This window comes from Nuphar pumila, chromosome 3 (genome assembly GCF_984573655.1).
Source record: "Nuphar pumila chromosome 3, dmNupPumi1.hap1.1, whole genome shotgun sequence".
Taxonomy (NCBI): Eukaryota; Viridiplantae; Streptophyta; class Magnoliopsida; order Nymphaeales; family Nymphaeaceae; genus Nuphar; species Nuphar pumila.
Window position 1 is genome coordinate 8,292,002 of NC_143251.1, and position 21,410 is coordinate 8,313,411.

Consider the following 21,410-nt stretch of genomic DNA (forward strand, 5'->3'; position numbering starts at 1 on the left):
TTATTATTTTGAAAATATTTTTGATATAAAAATTACCTTTTTACCCCATATAGTTGAAGAATTTACTAAAAAATACCATTAGAGTGGCAAAATACTATTTTACCCTTGATAATTTAATTAATTACAAAAATATCTCTAAATTTTGGATTCTAAACAATTTCATGTTTTGATCCATCTAGAGTTCATATATGAGTTCAGATCATTGTTTGGATCTATTAATTATTCAAAAATTAGGGTTTTTAGACTTTAAATCATATCCAAACTGCTTCAGAATTCATCAAGAATTGATTTTCAGAATTTATTAAACAATGAAAATTTTCGAATGTTTCACAAGTTGTATCGACTTAATCTAACCACATAGATGTGTTTAACATGATTTTTTTTTTTGCTAAGGATCAAGCCTTGGATCATGTTTTTATGATGAAAAAAATGTGATCTTTTGAGTTATGAAATTTTGGTACATTGTGGGTCATTGATTTTTGGACCCTTTAAATTCAAAACAAGTTTCTTACTAAACAAAACATGTACATCATAGATGTAACATTTGATCGAAAAAAGTAGAAAATTCTGAATTAAAAATGATCTCTATATATGCAAACATATGAGCAAGACTGGTGATACTATTGAGGCAGACTTGGGTAGTTCTCATGCTATTTGGTTTGTCGCCTACCTTTAAGTGGGCTAACTACTAAAAGGTGCAAAAAAGAAACATAAAACGGAAGTGTACGTGTATCGGCCGGTCTGAAGCCATGCCCGCGCCCTCTAGACTGCCATGCAGACTTGGGTACCATCCAGGATTACCGGAAACTTCACTTACATGTAAAAATACTCATTTTTTGGGAAACCAATTCGGAACCACAAACCATGTGATTCTAAAACTTGTGGGATTCAAAAAAAATGGTTTCCCTTTGAGTGGGAAAACCTTTTCATATCACATGAAAAGCTTACTTTATATGGAAAACTTGTTATCTTTATTTGGGAAGCATGTTTCCATGCATTTTTTCAAGTTTTTCTTAAATAAAAGTTTTCTTCAATGAAAAGTTGAGATTTATGTGTTATTCAAAAATTTAATTACTTGTTTTAGCTGCAATCAGTGTAATCATATATTTTATAAAAAACATATTAACCCTTACTATTTATCATAATATTAGTAAAAAGCTAAAATTTACGTAAACTTATAATATCCTCCGTCCATATTGGACATTTGCACTTTTGCTCGTACACAAAAAACTATATATATATATATATATATATATATATATATATATATATATATATATATATATATATATAGAGAGAGAGAGAGAGAGAGAGAGAGAGAGAGAGAGAGAGTAATGCGTTGGTGCTGCCCCTTTTCTCATTATGCCCTGTTAGTACCTTTAAGAATTTGTATTTTTTTGCGATTTTTCTCACATCTAACACAATAGATGTGATCTATAGGTATGGTTTAGTGGGAACTGGCTCTTGTATCAATGGAATCTGACCTGTATCCAAGGTTTTTGGTAATCCAAAATCAATGGCTATGAAGGCATCAGTTTTTTCTGGATCATAAAATCACATTTTTTGTTGAAAAAAACATGATACAAGAGTCTATTCCCGCTAAATCCAGCATGTTAATAAACACATCTAACGGTTCAGATCTATCATAAAACACTTCAAACTATGGAGCCTAATGGGGCAGAACAAGAAAAGTAGGCCTAATATGTTCAGTTCTCATATATATATATATATATTGTTATTGTTTCGCATTTCACGTGAACTTTAAAAAGTATGTTTCTGGTTTTCGTTTTCTATAATCCATTCTAGCAGCTCAGTTGATGTCAGCCCATCTACAATTGGGGTTTGAACCTGCAACGTCTCACCACAAGGCCGAGTTGGTCAGCCCATCAATAACATGATAAATAAATCTTTGTAGAGTTTTATTATCACTGTTTAAGACCAAGCGAGCTAAGCACAAGAGACTATCCGTCTTCTTCCGTTCACAAAGAACAATATTTTTATATACATCAAACATGGTTGGAGTTGGCTGCAGCTCTCTTACCTAATCCCTTTCATTCTAGTAGCAAACCATAGTTGACCAAGAGCACTAGAGACCTGACTGTGACATTCTTTATTGGCGTTGTCTTGGATGGACTACCACCAACCCCTTCGACTGGTCGATCCATCCCTACCAGGATCACTACCTATATTCTTCAAATGATCACACCACAATCATACAGACAATGACAATTTATAATATGATAAAGGAACCTGCCTAGAAACATGAGTCATTTAACGAGACCCATCTTAGATAGTAAACCCTAAGGAAGCGTTTGATTTGTAAAACAACCCTGGACAAAAACACCATGTCCTGTACTCCTCTGCCCTGTTATGTCCACAGACAGCCCTGAACAAGAACACTCAAAATCACCTTTTTTTTTTTTTCAAAAGTATTCATGGTGTCTTGTCCTCCCCTGTTCTAGGGGAGAGGCAGACAAGAAAAAACATCACTGTGTCTCGCCCATCTGCTCATCCCGTGTTTATGTTGGTGCACATAGGCATTACACATTGCACGACGGACACCACCATCTACACAATCAAACACCCCTTAAGTGAATGCCCTTGCTCACAAAGGACACCCACCGGTATGATTCATGGAGAGTTGATTATAAGAAGAGGTTTACTGTCTTCCCAAGAACCACCCTAACCATTTGGACATGGGGCAGACTATCTTACCAACCTTATTTTATAACCTACGTATAAACACTTTGCTAAAACAAATTTTTTCCTTGAGAATTACTAAGGAAAACATAGAATATAAAATATGGTTAAAATTGTTTTAGCACAAACAATTTTAAATACAGTCTTAGTTCCATATTCTATGTTTTCTTAACTACTTATTTGCATGATTTGAACAAATTATTGAAGTCCATTATTGGAATACAGGTGTGTCCCTCGTCATAAAAAAAATTGAAAAAAACATTTTATAGAGGAAAGGAAAGTGGGGTTAAGAGAAGACAAGGATGGTCATGTCCATTTTTTTATTTTTATTTTCTATTGAAAAGAGACAATTTGACAGTGATTATCATCTTGTACATGGCCTAATTTGTCCAATTCATGTGACAATTTTGCATATTCTTGCTAAAGATAGGTGAGTACTGGGTGGACCAAAAAGACCCATGAGCTAAAAAACTTAATTTTCTATTCCATGAGCTGAACATCACCATGTTTAACCAACCCCCTTGTCTGGTAGGAGCAGCTAGTGCACTTCACCTTGTGTTGGGACGTTGCAGGTTCAAAACCCAATGATATAGTTGTATAACCGGTAGGGGTCTACCTAACCCAGCTTACCTTTCAAAACAAACCATCTCTAATGTTGTCATGGGCCCGCCCGGGGGTTTTCTCGTTTTCCGTAATCAGAAAGAAAAAAAAACATACAAGAGATTCAAGGGCTCAACATATTCCCTTTCTCCTAGTTATCACTGACATTTATGTAGGAAGATTAACATAACGAATTAATCAACACCAAGTAGGGAAGTAATGTTGGCCTTCTTGAAGTGATTTAATTGAGATTTAGTTTCTACCTTTTGTCTCATTTTTTATTTTTCTCAAACGAATCATGGTCTACAATTGTTTTTGACATCCATTTGCATTAGTGAATCTTATGATAGTGATGAGTTCGATCAGGGGTGGATCCAGGGAAGGCGAGGAGGGGCTCGAGCTCCTCCTAAAGTTTTGAAATCTTAGTTTTGAAAATCCCCCCCCCCCCCCATACAAGTATCATGGTCATCCACAAGTTTTAAAATTTTAGTTTTATATTTTATTTTATTATACTTTTTTTTGCCCCCTTTAAGCAAAATATAAAATTTTATATTGCCCCCTTTATATTTTATTTTATTATAATTTTCCCCCCTTTAAGCAAAATATAAAAATTTATATTGCCTCCCTTTATGTTTTAGTTTTATATTTATTTTATTATAAATTTTTTTGGCCCCCCTTTAAGTAAAATATAAAAAATTATATTTCCCCCTTTATATTGTATTTTATTATAATTTTCTTTTGCCCCTTAAGCAAAATATAAAAATTATATTACTCCTTTTATATTTTAGTTTTATATTTTATTTTATTATAATTTTTTTACCTCCTTTAAACAAAATCCTGAATCCCCCACTGAGTTCGATGATGACTCATGGATAGAGGCTCTATAACAAATATTGGTGATATTCTTGAAATATCACGCTTTAATTACATTAAATTCATAAATTAAAATTATCTTGAAAAATCGCAACATTAAGAAAGTATCATGCAGTTTTGGATTTTATTATTTTATTGTAAGATCAACACGTTAATTGTTTTTTAATAATTTTGTGTTTTTACAGTTTTTATAATTTCATTTATAGTAATAAACTGAGGCCTACCAATGGGGGCTCTGGTAGGAGTAGCTGGTGAACGTTAGCTTGTGTTAGGACGTTGCAAGTTCAAATCCCAATGATATCGTTGTATAATTGGTAGGGTCTACCTAAATTGGGACCCACCACGAAGCCCTTGACCGCCAAAAGAATTCAACCGTCCAGATCAGTCGAGATTTCCATGATATTTTATTACACGTCGGAATCCAAATCAAGAAAGGGTGATATTGTAATTTAATCTCAACACGAGGGCATTCTTGAACATCTTTGTTACCCGCAGGCCGTCGTCTTCGTGAGGGGCGTGCGTATAAAAGGCGCTACATTTCAAGCGGGAAAGGTCCCTCTCTTAAAAGTTAAAACCCACAAAAGAAAAACAAAAATCTCGCTCTTCCACTCCGTAGCCTTCAGAGGAGCGGAACCGAGCAGAAACCCTAACCTTAACTTGATCGGGAGGCAGAAAATCGATCGTTAGATTGTATTCTTTCTCTTTATTCCTGCGAATTTCTGAATTGCTCGATTTGATTTCAGCAGAATCGGGACAAAAGTGCGTCTCTGATTGCGGAATCCAATTCTCCAAAGGTAATTTTCTCCGCAACCTCCAATCTAATGGCTAATCCATCATGCGATGCCAAGGTTTCGGATTTTGTTGGGAATTTTAGGATCTAAGTAGGCATAGGAATCGATTCTTACCGGAAAATTGAGAGCAATACCGTTTGTTCGTTTTGGATCTTTTAAAACTTCTAGTGAAATCGAATAATTTCCGTTTTTCTGAAACGATTTTTCGTGCATTTTGATTTTTCTTGGAGTACGAATCTTTTGGATGAGGAGAGAGGGCTAGGTTATCAGAATGTTCGAGTGACTATAAAAATATATCTATGCTTCTTTTTGGTTACTTTTTCGGATGGGAAGAGTTTGAGAAAGTGTTGTTGAGATTGAATCTCTTGGATCTAACCTAGGGGTTTTCGTTGCAAATTGCGGAAATGAGCTTTGTGACGTTCGGATCGGTTCGTTTGGACCATGGATGCACATGGAAGGTCGGTATATGAAAATATCATTCGCAGGGTCCTGTGCTTTCTTGTGATTTTTTTTTTAATTTCTGCATTATTTTTTAAGTTTTTGCCTGTAGTGTTCATTTTCTTTTCCATTTACGATAGCAGAATGAAGGGAAGGGTTTTGGCCGTTTTGCACTTCCAAAAATTGGGAAGCGGAATGCAAACATGCTCCTTGTGAGAGCTTCAGTAGCTTCGTCTTCACTGACCTTCCCCTCCACAAATCTAGAAAGTAAAAGATCTGCAGAGATAGTTCGGGTGGGTGTGCTCGGAGCTAGTGGATACACAGGTTCTGAGGTAGGGTGCTCAAGTTTTTTCCTTATGCAATTGATTGGTCTCTTATGCAGTTACACAAAAGCGGCCAACTAAATTGCAATTGCTAGACTACAGTTTGGAATTTACCTTTAGTTTCATATATTTTTATCATCTAGATTACATGCTTTTCTCAGGAAATAAATATGTCGATTGTGACCAAATAAGTGTTGTCTTTAAATGTGGCAGATTAGCAGCCTATATTATGCTTAGATTAATAAACGAAATAACCTAAATTGTTGTATTTTTCTCAATAATCAGGAAACGGAAATGATAAACAATCAATTCCGAATATTTTACAATGGTTATTCTTGATTTTTGGTGATTGGGTACATGCAAACCAGGAATTTACCACTATCGGTTGTCCTGGGCTGTGCGTGTCTCGTATTAAAAGAACTAGTTGGGATAAGGCTTGACAATGACCTCTCTCTGACACACACACACACACACGAAATAACCTAAATTGTTGTCTTTAAATGTGGCAGATTAGCAGCCTATATTATGCTTAGATTAATAAACGAAATAACCTAAATTGTTGTATTTTTCTCAATAATCAGGAAACGGAAATGATAAACAATCAATTCCGAATATTTTACAATGGTTATTCTTGACTTTTGGTGATTGGGTACATGCAAACCAGGAATTTACCACTATCGGTTGTCCTGGGCTGTGCGTATCTCGTATTAAAAGAACTAGTTGGGATAAGGCTTGACAATGACCTCTCTCTGACACACACACACACACACACACACACACACGTCCATATTGGAGGTGTAGGGTTTTGTTTTATATTTAGCTATCAAAGATATGTTCGTATTCCAATACAAAAAATTCCACAAGGCATTGGCATATCAATCATCCTTTTCTCCAATATACATTCTTTTAAAAAAAATTATCGAAATGATTGTAATGAAGTTTTTGAATAGGAAATGGTGCAGCTTAAGTGAGGTTAAGTTGCCAGTTGTAAGAGGCTACCGTATCTATTCTTGTTTTGGCTCTTTGTGACATGCTTCTTACAATTGGGTTCTCAGCTTTTGTCTTTTATTCCTTGTCATTAAATTGGATTATGTGAATGCAATATTTATTAATTCTAAATAATTGTCTAATTCTATATTTGTGATTGTTTCTCAATATTTGCTTCCATTTGGATGTTTTTGTTTAAACAGATTGTGAGGCTTTTAGCAAACCATCCAAGCTTTAGGATCACACTTATGACTGCTGACAGAAAAGCTGGTCAATCGCTTGGATCGGTCTTTCCTCACTTGATTACACAGGTAAGAGCAAGTCACCATGCAAGTTCTCAATTTTTTTGTTTCATGTTTGGGATGGGAATTGGATACTATTGAAACTAAGCTTAGACTTCATTTTTGTTGGGGCTAACAACCATGAATTTTATGTTTTATTTTTTTCCATATTTACTTCACTAGTTTTCTTTTTTACAATATTTTTGTCCTTTGTTTGTCTGCTAGTTTATCTGATTGATTTCAAATTGTAACTTCTTGCTACTAGTGTTATTGAACTGGTTGGCTTGCCTGTGTTAAGCTTTATAGTTTCAAGTAAAGGCATGATTGCATGCAACAGGAGGAAACGTTCTCAAATATATGCAATTTAAACTAAAAAAAACTGGGAATTTATGCCTTTTGTTTTTGACATAGTAGCTGGAAATTGAGACCTATATTTTGGATAGGCTGTTAAGTATGGGGATTCTTGTAAGTTATGGTTGATTTTGCTAGTGTAAGGAGTCAACTTGTCGTTTCACACTCAGGACATTTGTCCTTTGCAGTGTATAAGACACACTTGCATCATTTGTGTGTTGTATATGCAGTAAGTTACCCTCATTTCAACTAATATATTCTGATACATGCTCAAGCTTCCAATATCTATACATCTGATAAATGCCATCTTTTATGAAAGTAATCAGCCTCAGAATATAATTTTGTTTGACCTAGGGATTCGCGACTACCCAGATCTATCACTTGAAAAGTGTACATCTTCATGCTTAAGAGAATAATGCTTAGCTACTTATTGATTAAAACTGCAGGACTTGCCAGAGCTAGTCGCTGTCAAAGATGCTAACTTCTCTGAAGTTGATGCTGTATTTTGTTGTTTGCCACATGGAACAACACAGGTCCTTTTTCATTTCCCCCCCTACTTTATGGTGAAATTTATGAAAAAGGAAAATGATTATTTAAAGAAGTATCTTGAAATCTGTTTTTTTTCTTCTTATTGATCCTTGTGTTTTGGCTATTAACTGATACAATGAAATGGACTGTTTTCATTGCTTTCTTACTATAGGAGATTATTAAAGGTCTTCCAAGGGAGATAAAGATTGTTGATCTCTCAGCGGTACACTTTGTTTGCAGCTTCTATTGAAAACATTTCAAATTTCTTATTAGATTTTGGTCATTGAACTTTACTGTGAGGTTAAGATAGTAAGATAACACTTTGCAGGATTTTCGACTCCGTAATATTGATGAATATGAGGAATGGTATGGTCAGTCTCACAGAGCACCAGAATTGCAGGTAACTGTGCTCTTTCTGGCTTTGTTTATAGCAAATAAAGGGATAAATGTATTTGGCACCACTGATAATACCATCCTGTGTAGCCAAAGGTTATATTTGGAGGTGTTTTTTGCTTAATCTGACCCTTTAGGTGTGTGTTATTGTTTATTTACTAGAAAACATGCTTTCAATCAAATAATTTCAATGAAAAAACCCGATACCTTTTGCTATCAAGTTTCGGTGCAATAGGGCCATTATTTTTAGATTTCTTTAAAACCTGCCTAAACATTATAATTTGATAATCTAATACATGTTTTCTACTAAATAAACTATATAGACCATATCTGTAAAGTCTGATCTACCAAACAAGCAATACCATATTAAAAAACTAAGGGGGCCTACTAGAGTATATTTGTTATCAATAACACAAAATATGTTCTTGCATATTCTATGGTTTGTGACTAGGATTCAGCCCTAGATAGAAATGATTGGAGAAAAAGACCTTTGCAAAGCCAATGCCTTGTATACAGGACAAGGCTTGATGAGTTTGATGATTCCATAGGTTGATCTATTTTTAGTGGATTGTCTTTTTCCTAAAACTATAATTTTGGAGGATATTTAGTACTAGTTACCCTTCAACTGAATATTTCCCATCTATAAGTAGTAGTTGGTTTCATTTTAATATCGTGCACAACTGCACATCCATGCATGTGTGTTTGTGAACTCTATATTTTCTCACCAAAATGTTTGAATTGTGTTTAAGGAAAAATTTTCTGTGGCATATCTTTTTCTTTATTAAGGAGTGCTGCTATATCTTCAGTATTGCAACTGATATTTATCTCAACTTGGTATGCATTTGGTACTTTTCTTTTATAGGGAGGAGCTGTAGGCAAAAAATCAAGTTAAGTCGCTAAGAGTTTCTAATTCACATTTTCTGTACCGTATTGTATCACAGCATTCTATTCCTTAACATTTTTCTCTGGTGGTGAACACTGCAAATCTTATTTATTCTGGCTGGTAGGCTTGTTGCTTGAAAAGCTACTGATATTCTCTTTGTTTTGTTTTATTGGTATGGGTATGATTTTAATTATCAGAAAGAAGCTGTATATGGATTAACAGAGATTTCAAGGGAAGAAATCCGAAGTGCACGTCTGGTTGCTAATCCTGGTTGCTACCCAACATCTATTCAGCTTCCTCTTGTTCCTTTGCTAAAGGTTCTCAGTCCTTCCTTCTAAAGCACTATATGACTGCCTAGCGATGATAATGCAAACAATTATTCTGCATCTTTTTTGCATTTCATTACTTCTCCTTCAAATTCCAATGCTAGGTTGAAGTAGAGTTAATCTACTATTAAAAAAGGGATTTGGAGTATAAAATTCAAGCTTTTTGTCACTTTTGCATCTTAGAAGTTAGAACTCAATAGACAACAAAATCTGCATGTGTGTGTGTGTGGGGGGGGGAGTGATCTGATTGCTCAGGTTGATATGTTCGTTGATCAAGTTTTCTCTGCTCTGTTTTTGTTTTTCTCACTTTTTTAGGAGACAATAAATAAATAAAAATGTCTCATTTCAAATGAATAAATAAGTGAGCTTAGTTTGTAGGTCTGTCTTAAGAGTATTAGAATATACGTACCAGGGTTTTGTCAATGAAAAAGAGGGAGAAGGTGCATTGAGCAAGGGGCGTCAGCTGCTGAAAAACAATCCATGCACGCTTTGTCGTGCCCTATATTTCCATATTATATATGTTACAATTTGGATCGGGTTTGTCAGATCCAGATCGGGTCTGGCAGACCCAATAATGACAGCAATGAATAAACAACGTAAACAACGTTCAGTCTCAATACCCTCCCTCAAGTTGTGCATGGCCTTGCACCATGGACAACTTATTCTTCAAGAACCAAAACCGTATGCTTGTAAGCCCCTTAGTGAACAAATCAATCACCTGATCAGTCGTCGAAATGTACGTTGGTTCCACTTCTCTATGTTCTACCTTTTGCCATATGAAGTGTTGATCAATTTCTATATGCTTTGTGCGACTGTGGTGAATAGGATTTAAGGCAATCTGTATGGCGCTCTAATTATCGCATAAAAGGGTAGTGGGTAGAATATTTTCTCCTATTTCAGTCAAGAGATGCCTCAACCATGTAACCTCTGTTGTAGCTGCTGCCATGGATCGATATTCAGCCTCAGTGCTGGATCGTGCAACCGCATATTGTTTTTTGCTACTTTATGCTATCAAGTTTCCATCAATGAAAACACATTACCCCAAAACCGACCGTCTATCATCTGGATCTCCAGCCCAATCGACGTCTATATATACAACAAGTCGATGTCTCTCACCGTTAGATTTAGACTGATGATAGACTAGGCCATCTTCAAGAGTTCCTTTTAAATATCAAAGAATTCTCTTAACTGCATTCATATGTCCTGTGCATGGGTCATGCATGAATTGCGAGACTTGATTCACTGCATACACAATGTCTGGTCTAGTGAAGGTGAGATATTGGAGCATACCCACAAGACTTCGATATTGCCTAGGATCTCCATATGTCTCCCAATCCTATGAGCTGAGCTTGTGATTAAGTACACTAGGAGTGGACAATGGTTTGCAGTCTTTCTTACCTTTCTTATCTAATAGGTCTAATGTAAATTTGTGCTGAGTTAATAAAAGATATCTGTCATGCCAATCGACCTCAACCCTCAAGAAATAACGCAAAACACCCAAATCTTTCATCTTAAACTGCCGACTCAACAAGTCTTTTGTAGCTTCTATATGTTCAGTAGAGTTCCCAGTAATAATAATATCATCCACATATATGAGAAGTAAAGTGTTCACCTAATGATTTTGGAAAATGAACAATGAATGATCAAGATGAGACCTAAGGAACCCGTGCTGTTGAATTTCGAATGAGAAGCTATCAAACCACGAACGAGAAGCCTGTTGTAACCCATAGATGGCTCTTCGTAGTTTACAAACATGTGTACTGGGATTATGTTCCGCATAACCAGAAGGCTGCTCCATATACACTTCTTCTTTCAGGGTACCATGCAAAAAGACATTTTTTACTACTAAACCGATAAAGACAAGATTAATCGAATGGTTTCCATCTTGACCACAGGGCTAAAAGCAAGGTTTTAAAACCCGTGACTTGGAACTCGGCTCGTTCTTTATTGACTCGTGACTCGGCGGGTCAACTCGGTGACTCGGACCGGGTTTTGTTAACTTTTGATTTTAAAAGAAAAACAATATATAATTTGTCTCAAACCATGTTTTTCAGTAAACATATAGTCTAAAGAGTTGACAATAAAAAATTGCAAGTTCAGAGTAGAAAAAGTACAAACTTCTTCATAACAAGGTCACATGGAAAGATCAAGTTACATGAAGAAACTTCTTCATAACAAGCATATCTTTGGTATTCAATGAAGGCTCCATGTAACTGAGTCTAGAAACATACTTAAACTCAAGTTTCTAAATAGAATGGTTTAGGAATTTTAGCTAAACTTCTCCAGAAGACACCCTAGCTTTTGTTAGCTTTCCTTTCTAGTGATTTCACCTCATTGAGAACAACAACACATCATCTTGCATAAAAAGCCAGATTGAATTAGTTGCAACAAGGTAAAACAACAATAAGAGAATGAATCACCAGAAGAAATTCCAATTATGACCAAGGGAAATGCTGTCACATGGATACATGTACAAGCATACTGTACAAGATCAGCACAACTGGTATGATATGGGTGTTTTTGTTAGATCTTTGAATCATTTTTTTTGCCAATATGTTTAATCAACACATAAAGATTGATAGATTATTGTATCTTTGAACTGGTTTGTCTTGTAATTTATTATTTATTATTAAACTGTTATTTTGAAATACCCAAAAAATCAAATTTCAAATATCCCAGAACTCGGCCGAGTCAGGTCGAGTCAAGGCCGAGTCAAGGCAAGCCGAGTTTACCCTGCTGGGTTGACTCGCTGGAGGGCCGAGCCGAGCCGAGTCAACCGAGTCACCGAGTTGACTCGGCGAGTTTTAAAACCATGGCTAAAAGTCTCCTCATAGTCTTGTCCATATTCTTGAGTAAACCCTTTGCTACTAGTCTCACCTTGTAGCGCTCAATAGATCCATCAGGTTTATACTTTATCTTATAAACCCATTTGGACCCTACAACATTTTTGTCTGAGGGTCTAGGGGCAATCTCCCAAGTCCCACTCTCATGTAAAGCCTCCATCTCCTCATTCATGGCCTCCACCCACTTGATTGACATAGAAGCTTGTGCAAAACTAATGGGTTCATCCTGTTTTTTAACCTGGGAAATGAACAATTGTAATTCTGTGGAAAAGTTGTCATCACTTACCCATCTTTCAATGAGATGATGAATCCTATCAGACTTTCTAGGCTGCACATCAAGACGCTGAGCATTATTCTTATTCTGTCGCACGTAGACAACCCCTTGATACCTTGTGATAGCTAGGACAAGAATATGCATAAAATATATAAATGACTAAAATACCCCTACAACTAATACAAGAAATGTATATATATATATATATAATATATAAAAAATACATTGTCTTATGAATTACAATTTAACACCCCCCTTAAACTTAGTGCATAATGACCAAAAGTTTGCCAAGAAGGACGTTGAATCGTGGAGAGCACAACGATTTGGTGAAGAAATCTACCAATTGATATTCTGAAGTTACATATGAAAGATCTATGACTCTTTTCAGATATGCTTCTCGGACATAGTGGCAGTCCATCTCAATGTGTTTGGTCCGCTCATGAAATGTGTGGTTTTGACAATATAAATTGCACTCTTGTTATCACAGCATAGCTTAGTGGGTCCTTCTACATTAATCTCCATATTTTCTAGTATATGATAAATTCATACAATCTCTATGGTAGTAGTCGCCATGGCTCGGTATTCAGCTTCGATAGAGGATAACGATACCTTTTATTGTTTCTTACATCTTCATGAAATTAGTGTCTCCTAAAAACACACAAAAGCCAGTGGTGGAGTGACGGTTATTTGGATCACCTCCTCAATCAGAGTCAGTATAAGCTATTAAATTTAATTCAGAAGAAGAAGATAAAAATACTCCCTTATTCAACGATCCCTTTATGTATCTGATGATCTGCATAATTGCACTCATATGAATGAATGTTGGTGTATGTTGAAATTGACTGACAATATGAACTGCATGTGAAATATCTGGTCTAGTAATGCTCAGATACATCAAGGAGCCTACAAGCTGTCTGTAGGGGGTGGGGTCCTTGAGAAGAATTCCATCATCAATTTTCATTTTGGTTTCTACCAGTGTTGTGAAAAGCGTTGAGGCGTAGCGAGGCGCTCCACCAAAATCTGAGGCGAGGCGTAAGCCTCAAATTTTTTTTATTAAAACTAAAAAAAAACTATAAAAATTATCTAAAATTATAAATAAATAAGAAATGCTTTATTGATGATGCAACAACCAACAAAGAATAAAAAATCTCAAATACATAAGGGAAAAATATGAACTGCAGCATAGAATATCAGTAAGCATCCTTGTGGACAAAAAACAAACGAATTATTCTTTTCTAAAAAGAATCAAAACTGTCCTAGAACTTAACACATAGATCACTTTCTCTCAATGTGCTTAATAAAAAAATTCAAAACTGTCATTAGGCTTAATACATCTATATCCTGTTATGGAACTTAACATAAATAAATTTTTGTCAATATCCTTAATACAAAAATTCATCAAAACCGAAAACATGCAAAGTAGGGATTTCTACGTAATCATTCTTTTTGTCAAACACACGTATCAAATTATTAAGCCTATAAAAAAATTTTAATGCTGAAAAAGCATATCAGATAGACTTGCAGATTATCATCACGCAGATGTAGGGATTTTGACTTATTATATATTTTTTCCTCAATGTCAAATCCGCATATCAGAAATTTTCCCTAGGCTGGTAATGCATATCAGGTGTATTTGCAGATTTTCATTAAAAACAAAAACACGTAGATGCCGCAATTTCAACATATTATATCTTTTTCACTGTCAAACACGCATATCAAAATTTTCCCCAATGCTGGAAATGCATATCAAGTGTATTTGCAGATTTTCATTAAAAACAAAAACACGTAGATATCACGATTTCAACATATTATATCTTTTTCACTGTCAAACACACGTATCAAAATTTTCCCTAATGCTGGAAATGCATATCAGGTGTATTTGCAGATTTCTAGCAAAAGCAAAAACACGCAGCTGCAGTGATCGTATCCATTAACATACAAAAAAATTAACCATCTAATGAAACATAAAACACAAACATTTTTTAATGTAACACCAGGTTTCTGTACATAAAAGAAAACACAGGACCCCTAGCAGAAACACGACAGAATGTATTTGGCACAGAATCATCCTGACGAAAATAAATAAAATTACGCCTCATAGCAAAGTGCGCAGGTTTCTAATCTTTTGCTTTTCTTTTATTTTCAGATGCATATTGAGAATGCCGAGCACATTCAGAGGTGTATTGAAAACGCAGAACACCTTTGGATGTGTATTGAAAACGCAAAACATACTCGGAAGCATCTTGAAAACGCAAAGCACATTCAGAGGTGTATTGAAAACGCAGAACACATTAACCGAAAACAAAAAGAATAAATTAGAATAGTTGAATGCATTTTCTGTGCATGAACTACGACAAAAAGAGAGACAAAATCTGTGCATCTGTGCATTTTTTTGTATCACGCGAGAGACAAGAGAAGAGATAAGAAGAAGAGGAGAACGAGAGAGCAAAAAAAAATCCATACTTGTTTCGGGCTCCACCACGCGAGAGAGAATGTTGTGAGCCTGTGAGAAGGCTGTCGTGAGGGAGAGAAGGCTCCGAGAAAAAAAAACAGAGATAGGGGGTGAGAAAAAAAATAAAAACACATAAAAGGGGTCGGTAGGGCTTTGTTTAAGCCTTATTTTTTTGGTCGAATGAGGGTTTTGACCCTCATTTGATTAAATAAATCGAGGCGTGTACGCCTCAGTCCGAGGCGTGTATGCCTCAGTGTTAAAATATAGTATCCATACGCACGTTAAATAGAACACGCTGAATGATGTTTCATTAGTGGCAATGTTGTAATATCATCCCATTGTATTCGTGCTTATGTTTATATAAGAATTAGGGCTTGGAGGTCGCGTGAGTCCTGCTGCCCCAGCTTTGTGCTTCTCTCTCTGTTTTCTGTGCAGGTGAGGCGTGAAGCAAACCTATCTCTCACTTGTTTTCTTTCATGGTATCAGAGCCACGGGTGTGGAACCCTACCAGCCACACATTCAACGAGATCTGAAAAAGCAGCCGTGAAGACTTTTTCAGCCGTGAAGACTCCTTCATCCTGTTCTTCGGCTGCGTCTCTTCCTTCTTTCTTTAACATCGTCTGTCAATATCTTCTTCAACATCAACATCTCTTCTTCTTCACCATTGTATGTCAACATCGTCTGTCAATATCTTCTTCAACATCGGTTGCATCTCCTTCTTCTTCTTCTTCAACATCAGCATCGACTTCTTCTGAAATCTTCAACATCATCATCTGATTGTATCTCCTTCTTCGATATCACTTCCTTTATCCTCAACTGCACTTACTGTGTTCTATACTTCTTCTGAAATCTTCAACATCATCATCTGACTATATCTCCTTCTTCGATATCACTTCCTTTATCCCCAACTGCACTTACTGTGTTCTATTTAACATGCATTAATATTTTCCTAAGTCTGTGCTGTGAATACTCCTTGATTCATACTATTTTGTTTATTTTTCATTGCCATAGTCTAGCATTCACCATCGTATCAGATTTTCTTGAATTTGTTTTGATGTTTTCCATCTTTTTCAATCAACAGTGAAATCAGAGTTTTCTATGCAACGTCTATAGGCAGACTGTAACAGATTACATTCTCGTTCTAAAAAAAAAGGAATTCTCTTTCATGGTATTGGTTGCACAAGTACATATTCTTATTGCAGCCTTGTTGATTGATTAAGTGATCTCAACTCAATTTGCTTTCTTCAATCCTTTTTTGTTCACCTATTCATTGTTGCCATCGATATGGATTCATACTCGTCATCCAGTCCCTCTGCAAGTTTCTTAAATCAGCTTGTTACAGAAAAACTTACTCATTCTAATTTCTTAACATGGAAGAGACAAATACTTCCGTTTATACGGAGTCAGGATCTCGATGAACATCTGGATGGTTCCATTCCTGTACCACCACGATTTATTTTGCAGGAAACCAAGGATGAAAGGGGTGATGCATTTACCAAATCTATTAAGAATCTGGAGTATACCACTTGGAGAAAACAGGATCAATCTTTGGTTGCGTATATTACGTCAACAGTCTCTCAAGAAGTGTTTGCTACTCTTTCAGATGATTGCACTGCGGAAGATTTATGAAGCTCTCTCAGACATACTCTCAGATATCAGAAGCCCGAGTTATGTATTTAAAGAATGAGTTTCAAAGTTTAAAGAAAGGCTCCATGACAGTTATGGAATACATAGGCCGCTTGAAGCGTATTACTGACCAATTGGCTGTTATTGGGAGTGCTATTTCAGATAAAGACAAAGTACAACAACTCCTTAATGGGTTGGGCTCTGATTTTGACATGTTTACCACATCTTTGACATGTCTTCATCACTTGCCCAATTTTGACGATCTTCAAGCGAAACTTCTCCAGCATGAGATGATTATGAAACAAAGAGCATAAGGAAATGAATCAGCTCGTTCTCATTCAGTTTTGGCTATGGAGACTTCTGTAGGTTTTGGACGAGGGAATGCAGGGCATCAAGGGGGCAGTGGTCGAGGCCGCTTTGGACAGGGAGGACGTGGTATCTTACCTACACCTAATATTTCGGGTGTCTCTAATGCAGGGAATCAGAGGAGAGTGCCCACTTGTTTCTTATGTAACAAAAGAGGACATGTGAAAGCCAATTGTTGGTTTAACCTGCAGAATAGAGGAAAAATAAACAAAATTGAAAATAAAACTTCTACTGTGGACATGAAAGCGCCATCTACAGATATGCAACAACTTTTGTTATCAGCATTGTCACAGATGACGATCAAGCAAAATGAGCAAGGCGAGTGGTACGTTGATTCTGGTGCTGCCACTCATGTCACGGATAATGCAGGTAAGTTATCTCACTTATTGCCTTATTTTGAAAAAGTTAGTATAGTTACGGGAGATGAAACTTATCACTCCATTAGTCATACTGGCATTGCACATATCCCTATGTCAAAGTCCTCACTTCATTTGTCTGATGTCCTCCTTGCCCCTAATATTAAAAAGAATATTGTTTCTGTGGCTAAACTTGTTGATGATATGAATTCTTCCGTCGAATTTACTCCCTCTTCTGTTTATGTTAAGGATCTACGAACGAAGGAGACGTTCGCTAAGGGGGAGCGTTAAGGAAACATGTACGTCTTCAAGGAGATTCCCTCAGTGTCTTCGTCTTCAGTCCCAGTTCTCCAGTTGAAGTCGTCCAAGCATTTTTCAGTGTCTTCGTCTTCAGAGCCTTTGTTTTTTTCTTCATTGAAAGTTTTTAATTCATCATATCATTGTAATAAGCCAGACATTTGGCACAGTCGCTTGGGACATTGTAGTCGGGGCTTTGTTGAAAATCTTGTATCTGATGGTCTTCTTCTAGAGTCTAGTTTATGTTCGTTTTTAGAAAGTAATAAATGTTCCTCATGTGAACTCTGCAAAAGTCATGTTCTTCTGTTTCATATCATTAATAAAAGAGCTTCAAGGCCATTTGAGATTATTTGTTCCGATGTTTGGGGACCTGCACCTATTCCTTCTCTTTCTGGCAGTCGTTACTATGTTATCTTTGTTGATTCTTATTCCCGTTATACTTGGATATATTTCTTGAAACATAAGTATGAAGTTTTCCAAATATTTTGGGAATTTCATTCGATGGTCAAAACCAAGTTTTCCTGTGATATTGTGCATTTACAATATGACGGTGGAGGAGAATATTCATCGAACGAGTTTATTGCCTTTCTTCGGGATAAAGGAATAAGTCGACAAGTTTCTTGCCCTCATACCCTTCAACAAAATGGGGTTGTGGAGAGGAAACACAGACATATTGTCGAGAGTGCGATGAGTATGTTACGTGATAGCAATGTGCCCGTTACTCTCTGGACAGAAGTTTTTCACACATCTGTTCATATCATAAATCGTCTTCCTATGGCACTTCTGGATCAGAAATCTCCCTATTATACTTTATTTGGGCAACATCCCTCTTATGATGAGCTGCGTGTTTTTGGTTGTGTATGTTACGTATATATTGATTCATCACTGCGAAATAAGTTTCAGGATAAGGCCGTTAAGTGCAGATTTGTTGGGTATGCGGATGAATACAAAGGCTATCGATGTTATGACCCTACTACAAAACATATTAGAACCTCCAGGAATGTTGTTTTTGCTGAACAAAATTTTTAGATCAATGACTCCGATGAGTTGCCATCTCGAGAATTAGAGGTATATGATCCATGGATGAGCGCATATCTTGTTGCTAATACAGGAGAATCATGTCAGGCGAATTGTCCTTCCTTCGGCTTGAGTAGAGAGTTGGATGACTCACAGATGCATGTTGAACCATCTCCAGTTGAGCCACCTCCAGTAGAACGCTTTTCTGGACAGATATACACTAGGAGGGACAAAAATACAGGGCCCAGGAATGTGGAAAGCATCGCCAATGATCCAGCTCAAAGGTTGTCACGCACTAGGCATCCTATTCAACGATGGGTGAGTTATGGGACCTTTTCCCTTGACTTCCAGTTGTTTATGTCTCAACTCACAAAACAGGAGGAACCCACTTGTTTTAATCAAGCCCTTCAATCTCTTCATTGGACTAAAGCTATGAATGAAGAAATGGAAGCACTTCATGAGTGCCAGACTTGGGAAATAGTACCTCGACCGGAAGGAAAGAATGTTGTTGGCTCAAAATGGGTTTATAAAAAAAGTATAAACTCGAAGGTAGTATTGACAGATATAAGGCGCGACTTGTTGCTCGAGGGTTCACACAACAATATGGTGAAGATTACGATGAGACCTTTAGTCCGATAGTCAAAAAGGGTACAATTCGTGTCATCATATCCCTAGCAGTCGATCGAGGATGGAGGCTTAGTCAGATGGATGTTAAAAATGCATTCTTGCATGGAACTTTAAAGGAGGAAGTATATATGGAGCAACCACCTGGATATGCCGAGAAGGATCCTACTGCCTGGGTGTGCAAACTAAGGAAATCTCTGTATGGGTTGAAACATGCGTCTCGTTCTTGGTTTGAAAGTTTCTCTATGCAAATCCAAGGCTATGGTTTTAGAAGATGCTCTCTGGATCACTCGCTCTTTATTTATCAAAAGACAGACATCGTTATACTTTTTCTTATATATGTTGATGACATTGTGATCACTGGGAGTTCAGATAACATGTGCAAGACGTGAAGCAATTTTTAATGAAAACTTTCAAGATGAAAGATTTAGAGGAGCTGAGGTACTTCCTTGGTGTGGAAGTTGACAGACAACAGGACACATTGACACTCATGCAACAAAAATACACTCTTGATCTTCTGGAAAGAGCCGGGATGACGAATTGCAAACCAGTCAGCACTCCCAGTGTATTACATCAAAGGCTGAGCTCTGAAAATGCCCATCTTTGTGTCAACCTTACAACGTATAGAAGCCTCATGGGGATGCTGCAGTATTTGACCTTTACCAGACCTGATATAGTTTATGCTGTCAATCAGGTATCCCAGTTTATGCATGCTCCAACAGAAGGTCATATGAAAGTTGTGAAGCGCATTCTACATTATTTAAAAGGAACTATAGGAGACAGCCTTGTTTATCGCAAGAACAATAACCTACATAAAGGGCATGAACTCATCACTTATACAGACGCAGATTGAGCAAGAGATCCAGATGAGAGACAGTCTGTCTCTGGATATTGTGTATATATTGAACACAATTTGGTGTCCTGGAGCAGCAGAAAACAAAAGGCAGTGGCACAATCAAGTACAAAGGCTGAATACAGGTCGATGGCTGCAGGCACGACAGAAGCTACATGGATTAGACACTTATTGAGTGACCTTGGAGAGACAATTATTCGATCATTTCTTCTATGTGATAATCAAAGCGCAATAAACATTTCGTGTAATCCTGTTCAACATAGCAGAATGAAGCATATTGAGATTGATCAACATTTTATACGGCAGAAAGTCGAGATGAAGGAGATAGAACTACGTCATGTTCAAACAGAAGATCAAGTGGCAGACTTGTTTACCAAAGGGTTAACAGGATGCCAATTTTGGCTATTGAAGAGCAAGTTGTAAATGCTTCAAAATCACGTACAACTTGAGGGAGGGTGTTCAAATATAGTATGCGTATGGATCTGGATCCAGATCCATACGCACGTTAAATAGAACACGCCGAATGGTGTTTCATTAATGGCAATGTTGTAATATCATCCCATTATATTCTTGCTTATGTTTATATAAGAATTAGGGCTTGGAGGTCGCGTGAGTCCTGCCGCCCCAGCTTTGTGCTTCTCTCTCTCTCTGTTTCCTGTGCAGGTGAGGCGTGAAGAAAACCTATCTCTCACTTGTTTTCTTTCATTAGTTCGAGGCACGCCTCACCTTAAGGCATGCACCTCAAGGCCTATGAGGCGCACGCCTCTAGGGTATTGCGTTTCAAGCCTGCACCTCAAGGCACAAAGGCCTTCGCTTTGAGGCGAGACACGCTTTTTGCGTCTTGAGGCACGCTTTTAACAACACTGGTTCCTACTATAGCAAGAGTTTTACAAATTTTATCATCAGTAATACCTGACCTGTCAAGAATCTGAGAAGTAAGTTTAGTTTGAGATAGAAAATAACCTCTATGTGAATATGCAACTTCAATTCTTAGAAAGTAGGTCAAAAATTGTAAGTTAGATATTTTAAATTTATCTTTTAAAATAGATTTTATGCTCTTAATTTCTTTAGAATTGCTTTCAATTATTAGCATATCATCGGCATATAAAAGCAATATTACTATTCCTGCATTGGATTTTCTGACAAATAAAGCGGTGTCAGTAAAACATGAGAAACCATTTTTCAACATTATAGAGTTAAATTTGTCATGCCAAGCCTTGGGGGCTTG

General features: G+C 36.7%; 1 protein-coding gene across 3 annotated transcripts in view; it reads left to right on the forward strand.

Annotated features, from left to right (window-relative positions):
* The first annotated feature begins 4,724 nt into the window (after window positions 1-4,724).
* LOC149841843 (putative N-acetyl-gamma-glutamyl-phosphate reductase, chloroplastic) overlaps window positions 4,725-21,410 on the forward strand; it is a 36,944-nt gene continuing 20,258 nt past the window's right edge. For 2 of the 3 annotated variants that reach the window (XM_089998730.1, XM_089998731.1), the window contains exons 1-8: window positions 4,725-4,967; window positions 5,345-5,422; window positions 5,546-5,734; window positions 6,916-7,023; window positions 7,791-7,877; window positions 8,045-8,095; window positions 8,201-8,272; window positions 9,346-9,465. In XM_089998730.1, the coding sequence (XP_089854856.1) occupies window positions 5,369-5,422; window positions 5,546-5,734; window positions 6,916-7,023; window positions 7,791-7,877; window positions 8,045-8,095; window positions 8,201-8,272; window positions 9,346-9,465 (681 nt within the window). In that variant the 5' untranslated portion in view covers window positions 4,725-4,967; window positions 5,345-5,368. The remainder of the gene's footprint in view (window positions 4,968-5,344; window positions 5,423-5,545; window positions 5,735-6,915; window positions 7,024-7,790; window positions 7,878-8,044; window positions 8,096-8,200; window positions 8,273-9,345; window positions 9,466-21,410) is intronic. The other variant, XM_089998732.1, reaches the window with a different exon arrangement.